The sequence below is a fragment of the Rhinopithecus bieti genome, unplaced genomic scaffold, assembly GCF_001698545.2.
Source record: "Rhinopithecus bieti isolate Rb0 unplaced genomic scaffold, ASM169854v2 scaffold_29990, whole genome shotgun sequence".
NCBI classification, from domain to species: Eukaryota; Metazoa; Chordata; class Mammalia; order Primates; family Cercopithecidae; genus Rhinopithecus; species Rhinopithecus bieti.
Window position 1 is genome coordinate 218063 of NW_016812921.1, and position 17337 is coordinate 235399.

Below are 17337 nucleotides of genomic sequence, written 5' to 3' on the forward strand. Positions count from 1 at the left end.
ATTTCTTTAAATATTCCTTTGTTTGTAGATCTAACTTTGAAATCATGTAAATATTTCCATAGTTATAAATCAAAACTGAATAAAAGAGAAATCGCCAAAATGAAAATAAAGCGAAACAAATGAGCCTAAATGTGTATCTTGTTGTTGGTTTAAACCTGGCTTGTTCAACTCCTGACCCACAAGCCTCATACAGCTCAGGAGGGCTTTGAATGCAGCCTAATACAAATTCGTAAAATTTCTTAAAATGTTATTAGTTTTTTTTGCAACTTTTTTCTTAGCTTATCAGCTATCATTAGTGTTAGTGTATTTTATGTGTGGCCCTGGACAATTATTATTCTTTCAACGTGGCCCAAGGAAGTCAAAAGATTAGACACCCCTGGTTTAAACTACTGCAGCTGACTTTAAAACACCGAAGTTAGACTGGTCAACCTCTACTTCCAGAAATATCTAATAAGGACAAAAGTAACTGTACAAAAAATGTTTAACTCTCTCATATTGTTGATAGCAGTGAGGACATTGTCATACAGATTTTTCGTGAGTCCTGTGGGATATGGCAAATGAAAAGCACTTGATAGTCTGATTCTACCATCCCTAGAGCTTGGACACTCATGAGGGAGGGGAGATAGAAATGTAGATGAAAGAGGTAGGCTGGACACAGTGGCTCATGCCTGTAATCCCAGCGCTCTAGGAGGCTGAGGAAGGAGGATCGTTTGAGGCCAGGACCAGCCTGGGCACCAGAGCATTTTTTTTTTTTTTTGAGATGTAGTCTCGCTCTATCACCAGGCTGGAATGCAATAGCGTGATCTCAGCTCACTGCAATCTCTGCCTCCCGGGTTCAAACGATTCTCCTGTCTCAGCCTCCTAAGTAGCTGGGATTACAGGCGCCCCCACCACGCCCAGTTGATTTTTGTATTTTTAGTACAGATGGGGTTTCACTATGTTGGCCAAGCTGGTCTTGAAGTACTGACCTCATGATCTGCCCGCCTCCGCCTCTCAAAGCGCTGGGATTATAGGCGTAAGCCACCGCGCCTTGCCCAATTTTTTTTTTAATTAGGCAGGTGCAGTGGCATGCGCCTGTGGTCCCAGCTACTCAGGAAGCTGAAGTTGGAGGATCACTTGAGCCCAGGAGTTCCAAGCTGCGGTAAGCTATGATTGTACCACTGCCTCCAGCCTGGGTGACAGAGTGAGAACCCAAGAAAGAAAAAGAGAAAAAGAAGGAAAGAAAGGGAAGAAAGGAAGAAAAGAAAGAGAGAGAGAGAGAGGGAAAACAGGCACAGTGGCTCATGCCTATAATCCCAGCTACTGGAGAGGCTGAGGCAGGAGAATCGCTTGAACCCGGGAGGCAGAGGTTGTGGTAAGCCAAGATCGCGCCATTGCACTCCAGCCTGGGAAACAAGTGAAACTCTGTCGAGAGAGAGAGAGAGAGAGAGAGAGAGACAGACAGAAAGAGACAGAGAGAAGGGGAGAAGGGGAGGTGAGGAGGGGAGAGGAGGGGAGAGGAGGGGAGGAGAAAGGGGAGGAGGAGAGGAGGAGAGGAGGAGAGAGAAGAGAGAAAAGAGAAAGAGGGAGGGATGAAGGGAGGGAGGGAGAGAGAGAGAGAGAGATGAAGTACAGACCCTGCAGTTGTGAATCTGAATAGATTATGTCACTACAAACAAATGTGGTATCTTGTCTTTTAAAAGTGTGTCTTACCTCTGTACATTGAAAATGTCTACAAACCACAATCAGCCCAACAGCAATCGGCATCCCTAGTGCCCAGACTGTGCTCTTGAAACACCATCCTCACTTAAAAAAACCCTGAGAAATGGCAGATTCTGGAGCAGGGGAAGAAATGCCCAGGATGAGCCTAGAACTTCTTATCCTAACAGCCAACCAGGAAGTGGTCAAACAACCCAAGCCAATTTGAAGAGATTCCCAATGGCGAAGAATGGGACAATGTGAGTATTGATAAGGAGAAATACTAGAATGGACTGAAACATCAAATATGATACTGATAAAAGAAAAGAAGAAAAAGGAAAAGAGGAAACAAAATCAATTGGTTACCACTGGAGGAGGCCAGTGACTCAACCTATTGTTCTGAAAACTAGTAAATAAATGGAAAGAATTAAGTATTCATCTTGACTTCCCTGTACCAAGCTGTAAATAACAGAAGTTTCTCTTTATGGAAATATTCTGGCATTTGAATGAAGAAGGAATGTCAGAATCTAAATTTCACCATTTTGCAGCCCAAAGGAAATCATCAATCTAAGAACTGAGAAAATCACGGGCTTCCAAGCAACACAGCGAAGAGCAAGAGTCAGGCCCAACAGGCCTCTTGGTGGAGGAACACAGGGCCGCCCGTGAGTCTTGTAAACAGCTGAACCTTGTAACCTGACTTTCATCAAACCTAGTGAGCTAAAAAGCACGTCAGAGACACCAAGAGGAACCATCAGACAAACACAGCTCAGCTTCTCCTACAAGCTAAGGTTCATAGAGGCTGAAAACACTTACCAACCAACTGCAATGTGAGCTCTTATTTGGATCCTGGGTCCAAATAAACTTGTTCTTTAGAAGCCATATGAACATTGGCCGAATATTTGATATTAAGGAAGTATTTATTGTTAATTACTTTGTTATAATGGCATTATTTTTTAGAAATACAATCTTTTCAGATACAGAGAACAAGACTATTACGACATCAAAATGACAAAGTTCAAGACTATTATGACATCTAGATGAAATAACATATCTGAGATTTGCTTTGAAACCATAAGGGAAGGGAGGAAGCAGGTAGAGTACAGATGAACCAAGCCAGGGCATGGATGGCCGAGAATTTCTGGAGCTCGACTATGGGTCCAGGGGAGCTATTAAACAAAGATGGCCAGTTTTGTAGATGCTTCAATTTTCCCCAACAAATGTCTGAAAACATTTAAAAATCTCACATTTAAATGGCTTGTAGGGCCAGGTTAAACCTTTTCCTACTCAGGAAAGGTGAAGAATTCACACCTATACATATGATAAAGGAAACTGACGGATATCAAAGGCATAGAACAATTCTAAAAGCTTCCAGAGAAAAAGAGTAAATCACCTTGAAAGCTCAAGAAACAGATTGACAGTACTTAGTAGGATCACCAGGCACAAAAAAGCAACAGTTTTGAAGAAAAAAGTGTTAAACCTATAATTTTATATCTAGCCAAATTATCACTTAAACATGAAGATTTAATAAGAATATTATCAGACATACAAGGTTTGAAGAGCATTTCCACACAAGGACTTAACTGAAAACACTCATGGAAAAAGGCGCTCACAGAAACAGAGCAAGAAACAAACTGCGACTTTTGTGATGGATTTGGACGTTACTATGATTGCCCTGCTTTAAACATTATTGCTGTCTTAGAAAAAAAGGAAAATAAGTATAGATTAAAAACTACCTAGAACTAAAAATATAGATAACATCAACATGATAGGGTATAACAGATCCAAAAATACTCAACAAACCCCAAGCATAACAAAACCAGCTAACGCGCATAATAATCAAATCTTTCAAACCAGCGTCTTAGTCTGTTCAGCTGCCATAACAAAACAGCATAAACTAAGTGGCTTAAACAACACAAATTTATTTTCTTACTGGAGACTGGATGTCTGAGATCAAGGTGCCTCATGGTTGGTGTCTGGTGAGGGCTCTCTTCCAGGCTTACAGACATCTGCCTTCTAACCATTCTACTCATAGGGTGATGGGGCAGGGCGGGGGCCAGCAAGCTCTAGTGCCTCTTCTTTTATTTTTTTTTTGTTTTGTTTTTGAGACAGTCTCATTCAGGCTGGAATGCAGTGGGGCAATACGGGCTCACTGCAACCTCCACCTCCCAGTTCAAGCGATTCTCATGCCTCAGTCTCCAGAGCACCTGGGACTACCAGCATGTGCCATCACAATTGGCTAATTTGTGTATTTTTAGTGGAGATGGGGTTTTGCTATGTTGGCCAGGCTGGTCTCTGCCTGCTTCAGCCTCCGGAAGTGCTGGGATTACAGGTGTGAACTACTGCGCCTGGCCAACGCCTCTTCTTATACGGGAACCAATCCCACTGTGAGGGCCCCACTCTCATGGTCTCATCTAATCCTAATTACCTCCCAAAGGACCAAACTCCAAACAGCATCCCACTGGGGCTAGGGCTTCAATATAGGAATTTCAGAGAGGATATAATCGAGTCCACAGAATAGTGATGAAGAGAAAAATCTTAAAAGTGCAAGAAGAAAAAAAGACGCATTAGCTACAACAGAACACAGATAAGAAACAAAGTTGAAGGACTAACACTACTGATTTTAACATTTATTATTAAGGTACGATCATCAAGAGAACACTGTTTTGCCATAAAGACAGATGAAGAGATCACTAGAACAGAACAGACAGTCCAGAAATAGATGCATGCATTTACGTGTAACTGCTTTTAGAAAAAAGTGCAAAGGGAATTCGCTGGAGAAAGCACAGACTTAAGGAATGGTCCAGGAACAGTTGAGTATCTCCATGCAAAAAAATAAACTATGATCCATAGCTTGTACTTACACTAAAATTAACTAAAAAAAAAATCACAAACTTAAGGGCACTAAAATGGCACTAAAAAACCTAAAACTATAAAACTTGTACAAGAAAACACAAGAGAGAATCTTTGTAATCTTGGGTTAGGGAAAGATTTCTTAAACACAAGAACAAAAGCACTATCCATTTTAAAAAAATAACTTGGACTTCATCAAGATTAAAAACTTCTGCTCTTCAAAAGATACTTTAAAGAAACACAAAGATAAATCACAGCCTGAGAGAAAATATTGGCAAATCCTATTTATGATAAAAGACCTGTATTCAAAAGACAAAGAATATACCTAGTATAAACTTCATTAGGGCAGAAACCAGTTTATTAACATCACTTCCATGAGCAGGAACAGGGTTGGGGAGAAAAGCCGGGACATGTAGAAAATTCGGAGGGGCAGAAGGGAGGAGACGTTTCCTAGGACCAGTCTCATGGAAGGCACACATGTGTGCATGCATCTGCATCCAGGCATGAGGACAACAGTGCTCCGTGAAATGCTGAGGGCACCCATCTCAGGATTCAGAGGTATCAGGTGATTTTTACCTTTGTCCTTAAATTTGGTACTTTTTTTATATATTTAACACTAAGCATGTATTATTTACATAATCAAAGAAGAAGTTGTTTGCCACATGATGAAGTTTTTTTATAAATGTATATCAAATTGGTAAGACATTATCTGGTCAAATATTTCTTAGACTATTTCTTTATACTCCCTGTTGAAAAAACATTTAAAATATTAATCTTCGTTTTCAGTATTCTTAAAACGACAATTATCCCTATTAAAATTTTTTCTGAAAAAGGGCTATCAAAAGAGCTTAAATATGAAGAAAATATACAATCACACAGTGGTGAAAATATTAAATAGATAACATGCTCAAGTTATTAATACATAAACTATAATAGAAAAACGTGAATTTTTTTCAATGGCTATTCTGTTAATTCCAGTAAAATATCAGAGACAAATTTAAATATTCATAAAAGCACTGCCAAACAGAGTGGCATAAATTTAATTGGAAGGAAATCTCCAAAATTAAAAAAACACTAAAACACCTACACCTAGCGGTAAAGCAGATTCGTAAAGCACAAAAATTATTAGTATCAATTTCAAACTAAAAAGCATACAAAAGTTTAAAAGAAATTATTCTAGTAAGAGAGAGAAGACTTCTCTAGAGAGTTCTGCAGCCATCCCCTGAGAAAGTGCCACTAAAGCTACACCATACATTAAAACAGACCGTGGTTACGTGAAGGTTAAATGTTTTTCTTGAAAAAAATATGATGATGTACGTTACTGCTTATGTGAAAATAATTTCTTTGGCAGATATTGTGGCAAAGAACAAATAACTGAAAGACTTCATGGCGAGAGTCCCAGGGCTCCAGGCCTGCCCCTTTCCCCACTGCCTGGGCTGTGACCCTACCTGACCGGAAGCGCTCATCCCTCGAGGTGGTGGGCCGAGACTTCTGCTGCTTGGGTGCAGCCGCCGTGGTTTGTGAGGGCCCAGGAATTCTATTCTCTGCTTGTAGAGATGGGTCTATTCCTGAAACACAATTTTATGGGAATACCTTGTGTGAACAATTTGCTTTTCCAATTATGAAAAAAATCCATTGAAAACAGCTTACATTTCTCATCTGTTGCATACACTCTATCAAAGAGCCTTTAATCTGGAAGTCAGTGACAGACGCATGAATGCTGTGGGTTAAGGGCAACATCCACTTTCATGTTCTCCTTTCCCGACATCACCCCACCCTGCCTCTCATGCACCATCTGCATGAAGGGTGATGATCAAACAGCTGGCCCTGTACCCTTGGCAGCACAGCACACGGCAGCTCACATCGGGGTGGGAGCCGTGGTAGAAAGCCCTCCCAAAGCCCACTTCGGAATTGTGTTTCTAAGTCTGAAATGGCCTGTGCTGTTTGTCCCCAGCATTGTTCTATAGTGTCAGTAAACCCTGAGTGAGAAACAGCTCACCAGAGATCACTGGGGTCCACCAGTAGCCCTCTGATACAAACAGGAAAAAAGTGAAAAGGCAGAGAAAACAAGAGCGAGAGGGGCATTAGAATGATAGCATCAGGGCACAAAGTGCTCAGAGGCTGGGACCTGCTCAGGCCAGGCCAACTGCCCTCGCTGCACCGCCCACTTGCTCTGCCTCCAAATCAGGACAAATGAAGAGCACACTGTTCTCCACACTCCTTCGCCAGGCCCTCCACTCTCCGGGCAGTGGTCCCCTGGCCACAAGACACATTACAGTGAGTGAAGGAATGGTGAACAATTGTTCAAGTCACTAAACAAAATCCCTGGTATCATTTGAACCCAACTTGCTGACATTTGCAAACAGCACAAAGCAAAACCTGCAGCTGTGCTTCAACAAAAATATGTGTTTAGCTTTAGCCTTTGTTTCAAAATGTCTCATAAAATTGGCCAGCAGGAATTCCAGTCCCACTGGCTCCTCCAGCCCTAACCACTCCCTGAAGAGGCAGAGTCCACGCTGCCTCAAACCTGGGCAGGTCAGTGACTGCCCCAACAAGCGTAGTGTGGCAGAAGTGATGCTGGGTGACCTCCAAGGCTGGTGGTGAAAGGCGACACAACTCTTCTTAGCTCTCTGCAACACCACACACCAAGTCTAGAGTGTTAAGCCCCACAGTGGAGGGGCCACATGAGGACAGAGGGAGACACAGGCAGGGCTGGGGAGCCCGGTGCTCGGCAGCAGGAGTCTCCCCACCCCAACAGCCACAGCTGTGACTGAGGAGCCCTCACAGGATGTTGGCCCAGGACTTGAGCACCCAGCTCTGGCTCTGTGGACAGGGACAAGGTAACATTTGAGCTGGGCCTGCACTGCACATTTGTGAGCAGAACAGATGCTGCTGATGTTGTTCAAGTACTATGTACATTTTGGGGTGGTCAGTGCTGTGGAGAATGGAAACACTCTCTACAGAAATTGGTATTAGCCCTTCAAAAGGTGAACATACATACATACACGTGTGTGTGTGTGTGTGTGTGTGTGTGTACAAAACCCATATTGAGCAGAGCCCTACTGACTTTTGGCTTTTTGTGACTGGATAAAACAACTTTAAAGTTCACAATGGACAATACCAAGTCTTACACCTTATGGATGATAGACAAGCATGCTGTAAAGTGGCGTCTACACAAATGGACTTCCTTACACTTGTATTCCAAAATATGCGTCCTTTTACTCTTTGAGACAGATTCATTTATTTAACAAAGATACAAGACCCAATGTGAAATTACTGGATGAAGGAGTAGATATATTTTTAACTTAACAGATATGAAGAGGTAACTTTCCAAAAAGGTTACAGCAATTCACGCTCTGACAAGCAATGTATGAAAGTGCCATTTCCCCACTCTCTGTCAGCACTAGATGTTATAAAAAGTTCTAGAATTTTGCCAATGTGATAAGAGAAAAATGGTGCCCTTTAATTTGCATTTCCATATCTACCACTGAGGTTGAACATAATTTAATATGTATTGCCTATCCACATTTCTTCTCCTTTGGATTTGTTCCAAAATCCAGGACACCCTGAACTGTGTACACATACAGAGCTGTGGCCTGGCGAGTAGCAGCTCAGTCATTCTGAAATGTTCTCATTTCTAGGGAGCCTGTCACACCTGTCCATCTTTTCCTTTCTAGCTTCCAGGTCTCCTATCTTGCCTATGAAGACAATTCCTACTCAAAGGGGTGTTCAATTAGTCTCCTGAATTGTATGTTTTTATAATTAAAAAAATATTTAGAACTTTAATTATTCTGAAGTTTATGTTCACTAATGGTGGGGAGGAGGAAGAGGGTTCTTGCCTGCAGAAGGATAGTACCAGCTATTAACCCTTCCTCCTTCACATCCTCTCAAATCACTTCCGGACTTCTTCTTTTTCACTGACTGAGTTGTGTACTCTGCACACTGACATCCTCCTGTTGTGACTATAAAGCATACACAATCAGGTTTAGTATCTCAAATGCCAGTCCTTTATCACCAGCGTTTTTTTTCAAAAATTGATGGGCTACTTTCAGAATTTTGCCCCTTCTAATGGGTCATTTCCAATCCTAGGTTTAGGAAAACCTCAGGCCTGGTATTCAGACTGGACTACATTATGTTCACACATTAACTCAGGATCTGCCAGTTTTATAGGGTGTATTAAGTTTTTCCAGTTAGGAAACTGATATGTTTCTTCACATATTAGGGTCTTGGTTATTTCTTTCAAATAGATTTTATGATCCTAACACAGGTTCTTTCTTACTAAATGCATTAATAAGCATTTGACAGTTTGTTTTCATTATGAGTAAGATTGTTTCATATTTGAAAACAGAAATATTGCTACAGAAAAGTCGCATATTTGCCTTCTATCTTCATATCTATCAAACCAAAATCACTTACTAATTCTAATAGTTACATGAGCAGTCACATGAGTTTTTGAGGTATAAAATAATATCACCTATATTTAAAGATGATTATCTTTTGTTCTCTAATATTTATTCTGCTTTGTTTTCCGTCTCACTGCATCAGCTGTGACCACCCACATAATGTGTAATAAGAATGGGCTGGCCAGCATTTCTATTTACTCATTTGGAATGGAAATGGCTACAGTATCTGATTGTTTAGTTTGATGATTGCTGGTGATTTTGGACGAAATAAGATATTTTAATAGTTTCCTTCAATCCCAGCTTTACTCTGAGTTTGTTTTTATTTTGGATGAATAAATATCAGCATACAAAGAGCCTCGTCAATCTTCTTGTTGTTGATCTGTTATAAGATATATCATACCAATACAGGCAATATAAAGCATGTAGCATGTATACAGTTTAAGAATATTATTAAGAAACAATCAATGTAACCACCACATAGGCTACGAAACAAAACACTCAGTGCCTTAAGGGGTCCCTGTGACCCTCTCCAATCTAACTTCCATGAGGAAATGGTGTGCTGGTTTCTGTGAAAACCATTTCCTTCTCTGTCTGGACTCACTACACAAGGTCCCTAAGTATTAACAGCTCGGTTTGGCGTCTTTTTTTAAGCTTGTACTGGCTATATGCCTTTGTAATTCCTTCCTTCATCCCTACGATGTTTACAAGATTCCTTCTTGCTGATGCATGTGGGTCTTTAGCTTTCCGCTGTATGAATTCTGTTCATGGGTATTTGAGTTCTTGGCAGTTTACAGATATAATGAACATTTTTGTACAAGAGAATAAGGTACAAACAAACAGGAGTTTCTCTAGGGCAAATATGTACCTGAAGAACTGCTGCACCTCTTCAACTTTACTATGTAATACTAGCTGCCTGCATCCTACCGATCGAATCCTCTCCAACAGGATAGCTGGCTGTGGTTACAGTGTGCCTTTCTCTGATTACTAGTGAGGTTAAACATCTTTCCATTTGCTCATTGATTATTTGGATTTTCTCTTATGAAATAACCTATTTGAATCTTCATCCATTTTCTACTAGACTTTTCTTATCATGTTGGGAGACTTTCTGGCTATTAAGTTTAAATTAATTAAATTAAGGGAAGGTGTGGTGGCTCACACCTGTAATCCCAGCAATTTGGAAGGCTGAGGCAGAAAACTCGCTTGAAGCCAGAAGTTCAAGACCAGCCTGGGCAACATAGCAAGATCCCATCTCAATCAATAAGCTGGGCGTGGTGGTGCACACCTGTAATCCCATGTACTCAGGAGGCTGAAGTGAGAGGACTGCTTAAACCCGGGAGTTTGAGACTGCAGTGAGCTATGATCACACCACTGTGCCCCAGCCTGAGCAACAGAGTGAGACCTTGTCTCTTATGTGCAATCATCATACATGGCTGGTGTTTCATATACTGGACAATGCAGTTAGAGAACAGGTCTGTTACTGCAAGAAGTTGTACTCGACAGCACTGCTTGGTACATTCTGGACACAAGTTCTTTTTTTTTTTTTTTAAGACGAAGTCTCTCTCTGTCTCCCAGGCTGGAGTGCAGTGGCATGATCTCGGCTCACTGCAACCTCCACCTCCCAGGTTCAAGCGATTCTCCTGCTTCAGCTTCCTGAGTAGCTGGAACTACAGGTACGCGCCACCATGCCCGGCTAATTTTTGTATTTTTTAGTACAGTCGGGGCTTCGCTATGTTGGCCAGGTTGGTCTTGAACTCCTGACCTCATGATCCCCCCGCCTCAGCCTCCCAAAGCGCTGGGAATACAGGCGTGACCTACCGCACCTGGCCTCTGGATACTACTTATTTGTGTTACAACTATCTTCTCACACTCTGCAGTTTGTCTTTGCAATCTCTTTATGATGACGTTTGAAAAAAAGAAGTTCTTAATTTTAATGTGGTCCAATTAATCAATCCTTTCCTTTATGGTTCCTGCTTTTTGGCACCTTTAGTCACATCAAAAAATCCTATCTTGAGATGGTGACAATTTTCCTATAAGATTTTCTAAAGGCTTTAAAGATCTTTCAAATTAGGCCGAATACATCTGGAACCGATTTTTGTCTCCAATGTCATGCACTTTATATATGGACAAAGAACTATGCCAGCACCATGCCTGCCACACCGCTATTTCCATGTGCAAAGTCCATGCACGTATGCATCTATCTGAGCTGTCCACTCTGTCTTAGTGACAATGGCTTTATAGTAACTCTTCATATCCTTATTGGGCCAATCCTCTCGCCTCATTCTTTTTTGAGCATATTTTGGGTCTCTTGACCTTTTAGACTTGGATATACATCTCAGAACTAACTTGTTAAGTTACACACACACACACACACACACACACACCCCTACTGAAATGATGAATGCACTGAATCTACAAATCAATCTAATGTGGCAAAAACTGACATCTTTACAATGGATGCTCTAGCCCCAGTAAGGAAATGTGCCAGGCTGTTCATAATCATAAAAATAAAATAAATCCTCTTTGGGAATGAGATCTGAGATCTGTATCAAGCCAGAGCTTTAAATTATAATCTATGCCTTTGGATTGTATTATTTAATATTAGAGGCATATTTTTCAAGACCAGCCTGGGCAACACAGTGAGACCCTGTCTCCATCAATAATCAACATATACCAGAGTTTAAACTTGGTTTAACATTGCTAACAAATGTTAAACTCTAAAAACAAGTTAAAAATCAAGTATTATGAAACAATATAATTGCTATGTAACATCTGAGTGTATTGACCTTACCTTGAATAAGCGGTATATAACGTGCAAGCAGCTTTGCCCTTTTCTTTTCATACCCTTTTTGAGTGATGTCACCTAAAACAACAATGGAAAAAAGAATTACATTTCTTCTACAATTGCAAAATTTTAGAATTAAAAATTAATTCATGATTGAAAAACTGGAAACACTAATGTCCTTCCACGAAGTGGTAGGACAAATAAACTATGATGGACCCATAAAATGGAATACCACTCAGCAGTAAGAAAGGAACAAACTACTGATACACACGGCAATTTGGATCGATCTCACACGCATGCTGCTGAGTGAAAGAAGCCAGACTCAAAAGGCTGTATACGGAATCCTCAATGTTTATGACATTCTGGAAAAGATACAACCATAGTATCAGAGACAGATAGTGGTTGCCAGGGTCTGGCAGTGAGGAAAGGACCAGGGAATTTGGAGGGTGGTGAAACTGCTCCACGTCAGGAGTGTAGTGGTGGTTACATGAGTATATGCACTTGTCAAAAATCTGTACCATTACAGAAGAGTAAGGGTGAATTTTACTGTGTAGAAATAATACTTCAAATTTTAAAAATTATGATCACCATCCCCTGGGAGCTTGCCAAAATCGCAGACTCTGAGGCCACACCCAACTGACAGAATCCAAAACTGCACTTTATCGAGACCCTCCAGTCATTCCTGTGCAGGTTCAAGTTTCACAAGTATTGTAATAAGGGACCCACGGGACACAAGTCCTCCCAGGCCAAGGGGTGTCCTTGGGAAAGGAGGAAAAAGGATGGCTGTCCCAATAAATTATCATAATGAAAAATAGCCCGAAAACAAATTAAACCACCTAGGAATGACGTAGGAAACGCACCATCATGGAAACACTTCTTAACCTAAGCACACTATTTGGGTTCCTACGCATACCTGGAAGTTCTAACAGTGGATCTGTAATGCTTTGAAGACTTTATTTAGACCAGAAATATGTATTACAATTCTCATGATTAGCCTGTCCTCTGGGCGAACATGGTGGTGTTTTTAGTGTTTTGTAAGACCTTCCTTCTCTCAAAACAAACAAGCAAAGCAGTAAGGCTGCCGCGAATCAGACGACAGCGAACTCAGGACGACACAGGCGCTGAGTTGCTTATCGAGCTACACAACTGAGTATTGCTCCATTAGATGAATTTCAGGCTGATGTCGCTTACTGACTACACAACCGAGTAATTTCCGTTAGATGAATTCCAGGCTGATGTCGCTTATTGAGTACACAACCGAGTATTTCCTTTAGATGAATTTTTTATTGTAGGATCTGTTGTGTGAACAGATTGACACCGTTGAATATGTGACATCTAAGTTAAGCCTCAGTGGAAGCCTCTGGGTAGGCATTAATATGCCATCGTACAGAAGAAAAGCCTGAGCCACGGCCTGTGGGCCAAACAGCTGCTCTGGTCCAGAGTCTACCACAACCTCCCCACCTACTCCACCCTGCACTGCGCCCAAGCCCTGCCCTCTGCACAGAGCCTCTGCTTTAAGAGCTCACTTGGCTCCTCCCAAGCCTCTTATGCTTATCTGTCTGTCCTTCCATTTATTTATTCCCTGTGCCCCCACTGTGTTCCAATCCTTCAGACAATTTTTTTTTTGCATTTAGTGTCTGTTAGACATATTTTCTTATACTTTTTTACAGTGCCTTTTGGAAACTTTTTTATAGCGTCTTTTAGAATATATTCTGCAGAACTCATGCTGCTTTGTGTCTGTGTATTTTTAATTGACCTGAATGGCATTATATTATAAATGACTGTTTTCTTCCCTAAGCCTTCCATTTTTAAAACCAACCCTTCCTCAATGCAATGAGCACACCTGATCTACTGCACTGACCCGGGTGCCCCTTGGAAGTACATCATCCTTGTTCACCCCCTCACCCCATCACTGGACACCCCCAGGTCCAGAGCCAGCCACCACCCACACCAACATGCTCAGTGCTGCAGTGACAATCCTCATCAGGTTCAGGATATAACTGTACAATTTCACTTATTAAGTTTCAACTTGTACACAACTTTTTAAGGTTTAGAAGGCAGTAATTTTCAAATGTGCATGTGCATAGGAGAAGCAATTAACCTGCATCACAGATGTATGAAATGTGGCTCTGGCTAAACTCCACTGCTGCAGAAGAATCTCCCTCAGGACCACAGACGCCAAATCCGAACTAATATCACCAAGTCCTTCACGTGGCAACACAACTTATAAAAACCCATTCTCAAAAGCACTCAACTACCCCTTCAGTTCACAGGAACAAGGATGAGTAGTGCACACTATATGTGATGGCAAATAAGGCAAAACAATCTAATTGTCTGTCACCAAAACGAAATAAATATGCTGCCAAACATCTGTACTACAGGATTCTATCAATCTTAAAAAATAAAATAAAATCCTGTTATTTGTGGGGCCTGGGGTTAGACATCACTTACATGGATTCATGGTATCCTACTGGGTAAGAAGAGCAGGTTGAAAACCAATATATATACAGAATGATTCCATTCTGATCAAATAAAATTAAGCATGTATATTTACTTAGTAGTTGTGTATATTTGTATATACACAGAAAATGTCCAGGAGGGATGCACAACTAATTATTAATAGCATTTTCCCCTGTGGAGTGATTTGTCTTTGGGTAGGGTGAGAGACAGATTCATTTTTTTACTTCATATACTTTTATTCTTTAAAATTTTTAGACACATAATCCTTTGTAATTAAGAATGTATGGAAGATGGTTTTGACGACGTGTAATGGCTACATAAGATGTTACTGGGGGTAACTAGATGAATTCCATGTATTATTTTTGCAACTTCGAGTCTAAAATTATTTCAAAGTAATACATTTTAAAATATATGGAAGAGATTATGCAGAATTGTTTTCTTTTTTAGATGTCTCATAACATTTGCCAGTGAAACCATATGGCTTTACAGGTTTATTTTCTAGGTTTTAAACTATGAAATTAATTTATTTAGTAGTTACAGGACTATTCAGGTTTTGGCTTCATTACTGATGAGTTCTGGGGGGTTGTGGCTTTCAAGAAATTGGTACCTTTCATCTAAGATGTTGAAAACAGTCATGCAGGCCAGGCGTGGTGGCTCACGCCTGTAATCCCAGCACTTTGGGAGGCTGAGGTGGGCGGATCGCTTGAGGTCAGGAGTTCAAGACCAGCCTGGCCAACATGGTGAAACGCCGTCTATACTAAAAATAGAAAAATTAGCTGGGCATGGTGGCACGCGCCTGTAGTCCCAGCTACTTAGGAGGCTGAGGCTGGAGAATCACTTGAACCTGGGAGGCAGAGGTTGCAGTGAGCCAAGATCACGCCACTGCCCTCCAACCTGGACAACAGAGAGAGATTCTGAAGAAAGAAAAGAAACGAGAGAGAGAGGAAGGAAGGAGAAAGAGAGAGAGAGAGAGAGAGAGAAAGTAGTCAGTGTCACTTAACAATGGGAGTACATTCTGAGAAATGCATTGTCAATCAATTTCACTGTTGTACAAACATCATTTGAGTCTACACACACAAACCGAGATGGTATAACTGACTGCATCGACGCCATATGGTAGAGCCTGTTGCTCCTAGGCTACAAACCTGTACAGTATGTTATTGTGCTACATGCTGTAGGCAATTGTGACACAATGGTATTTATGTGTTTAAAATATTTAGGCCAGGCACGGTGACAAGCACCTGCAATCCCAGCACTTTGGGAGGCCGAGGAGGGCAGATTGCCCGATCTCAGGAGTTCAAGACCAGCCTGGGCAACACGGTGAAACCCCATCTCTACTAAAATACAAAAAATTAGCCAGGTGTGGCAGTGTGCACCTGTAGTCCCAGCTACTTGGGAAGCTGAGGCAGGAGAATCTCTTGAACCCGGGAGGTGGAGGTTGCAGTGAGCTGAGATCGTGCAACTGCACTCCAGCCTGGGCCACAGAGTAAGACTCTGTCTCAAAAAACAAAACAAAAACAACAACAAAATATATATTTATAAACACATAAAAGGTACAGTAAAAATACGGTATAAAAGATGAAAAATAATACACCTGTATAGAGCATTTACCATGAATTGGGCTTACAGGAATGGGAGTGGCTCTGTGTGAATCACTGAGGGGTGAGTGACTGTGAAGACATTACTGTACACGACTGTAGATTTAATACTCTGTACACTTAGGCTACACTACATTTAGAGAAAAACATTTTCTTTCTTCACTAATAAATTAACCTTAGCTTACTGCAGGTTTTAAAAAACGTTTTAACCTTTATAATAACACAGCTTGAGACACCAACACATTGCATAGCTGTACAAAAATATTTTCTTTCTTTATATCCTTTTTTTTTTTTTTTTTTTTTTTTTTTAAGAGACAGGGTCTTGCTGTGTCTCTGAACAGACAGGCTGGAATAGTGGCAGAATCATAGCTCACCACAGCCTGGAACTCTTGGGCTCAAGTGATCCTCCCACATCAGCCTCCTGAGTAGCCAGGACTGCAGGTGCTGTTCTACCACACCCAGCCAATTTTTAAATTTTTTGTGGAGACTGGGTCTTGTCACGCTGTCTAGGCTGGTCTCCAACTCCCAGTCTCAAGCAATCTTCCCATCTTGGCTTCCCAAAGTGTTGGGATTACAGGAATGAGTCATCATGCCCAGCTTACAAGCTTTTCTGTATTCTTTAAGTTTTGTGGGTTTTTTTGTTGTTGTTGTTTTGGGGTTTTTTTTTCTTACTTTTAAAACTTTTTTGTTAAAAACTAAGACACACACATTAGCCTAGGCCTGCAGAGGGTTAAGGTCATCAGTAACACTGCTTTCCACCTCCACATCTTAACCTACTGGAAGGTCTTCAAGGGTAATAACATGCATGGAAGCTGACACTTCCTATGATTACAAAGCCTTCTTCTCAAATAACTCCTGAAGGGTCTGCCTGAGGCTGTTTGGCAGTTAACCTTTTTAAAATATAATAGGAATATACTCTAAAATAACAATAAAATGTACAGTAAACATAAAAACCAGTAACATTCATGTGTTATCATTACCAAGTATTATGTATAGTACATAATTATATGGACTAGATTTTTAATAGATTGGCAGCACAGGTTTGTTTACACCAGCATCACCACAAACATGTGAGTAATGAGTTGTGTTACAATAGCTACAAGGTCACTAGGTGGTAAGAATTTTTAGCTTTATCGTGATCTCACGCAGCCACTGTCATATATGCGGTCCATCGTTGCCTGAAACATCTATTGGGCATACGACCAGATATGGATACAGTTGTTCACAGTACTCCCTGATCATGCTTTAATGTCTGTGCACCCCATAGAGATAGGCCTCTTTCATTCCTGACTTTGGTAATTTGTGTCTTTGGTAACTGGTATTTTTTCACTGTCAGTCTTGTTAGAGGTTTATCAAACTGAACCAGGTTTTGGTTCTACTATTTTTTGTTTTTGTTTTTTTGAGACGGAGTCTTGCTCTGTCACACAGGATGGAGTGCAGTGGCGCAACTGGCTCACTGCAACTTCCACCTCTCAGGTTCAAGCGATTCTCCTGCCTCAGCCTCCCGAGTAGCTGGGATTACAGGCATGTGCCACCACGCCTGGCTCATTTTTGTATTTTTAGTAGA

The 17337-nt window shown here is 41.0% G+C and overlaps 1 protein-coding gene across 4 annotated transcripts in view; it reads right to left on the bottom strand.

Moving 5' to 3' along the window:
- DIP2A (DIP2 acetate--CoA ligase A) overlaps positions 1-17337 on the bottom strand; it is a 107199-nt gene that overhangs the window by 67243 nt on the left and 22619 nt on the right. For all 4 annotated transcript variants that reach the window (XR_001880509.1, XM_017847293.1, XM_017847294.1 and 1 more), the window contains exons 2-3: positions 11719-11790; positions 5976-6095 (exon numbers count right to left, since the gene is read on the bottom strand). Coding sequence is in view for 3 of the 4 variants with exons in the window: in XM_017847293.1 (XP_017702782.1) it covers positions 5976-6095; positions 11719-11790 (192 nt within the window). In the remaining variant the exon portion in view is untranslated. The remainder of the gene's footprint in view (positions 1-5975; positions 6096-11718; positions 11791-17337) is intronic.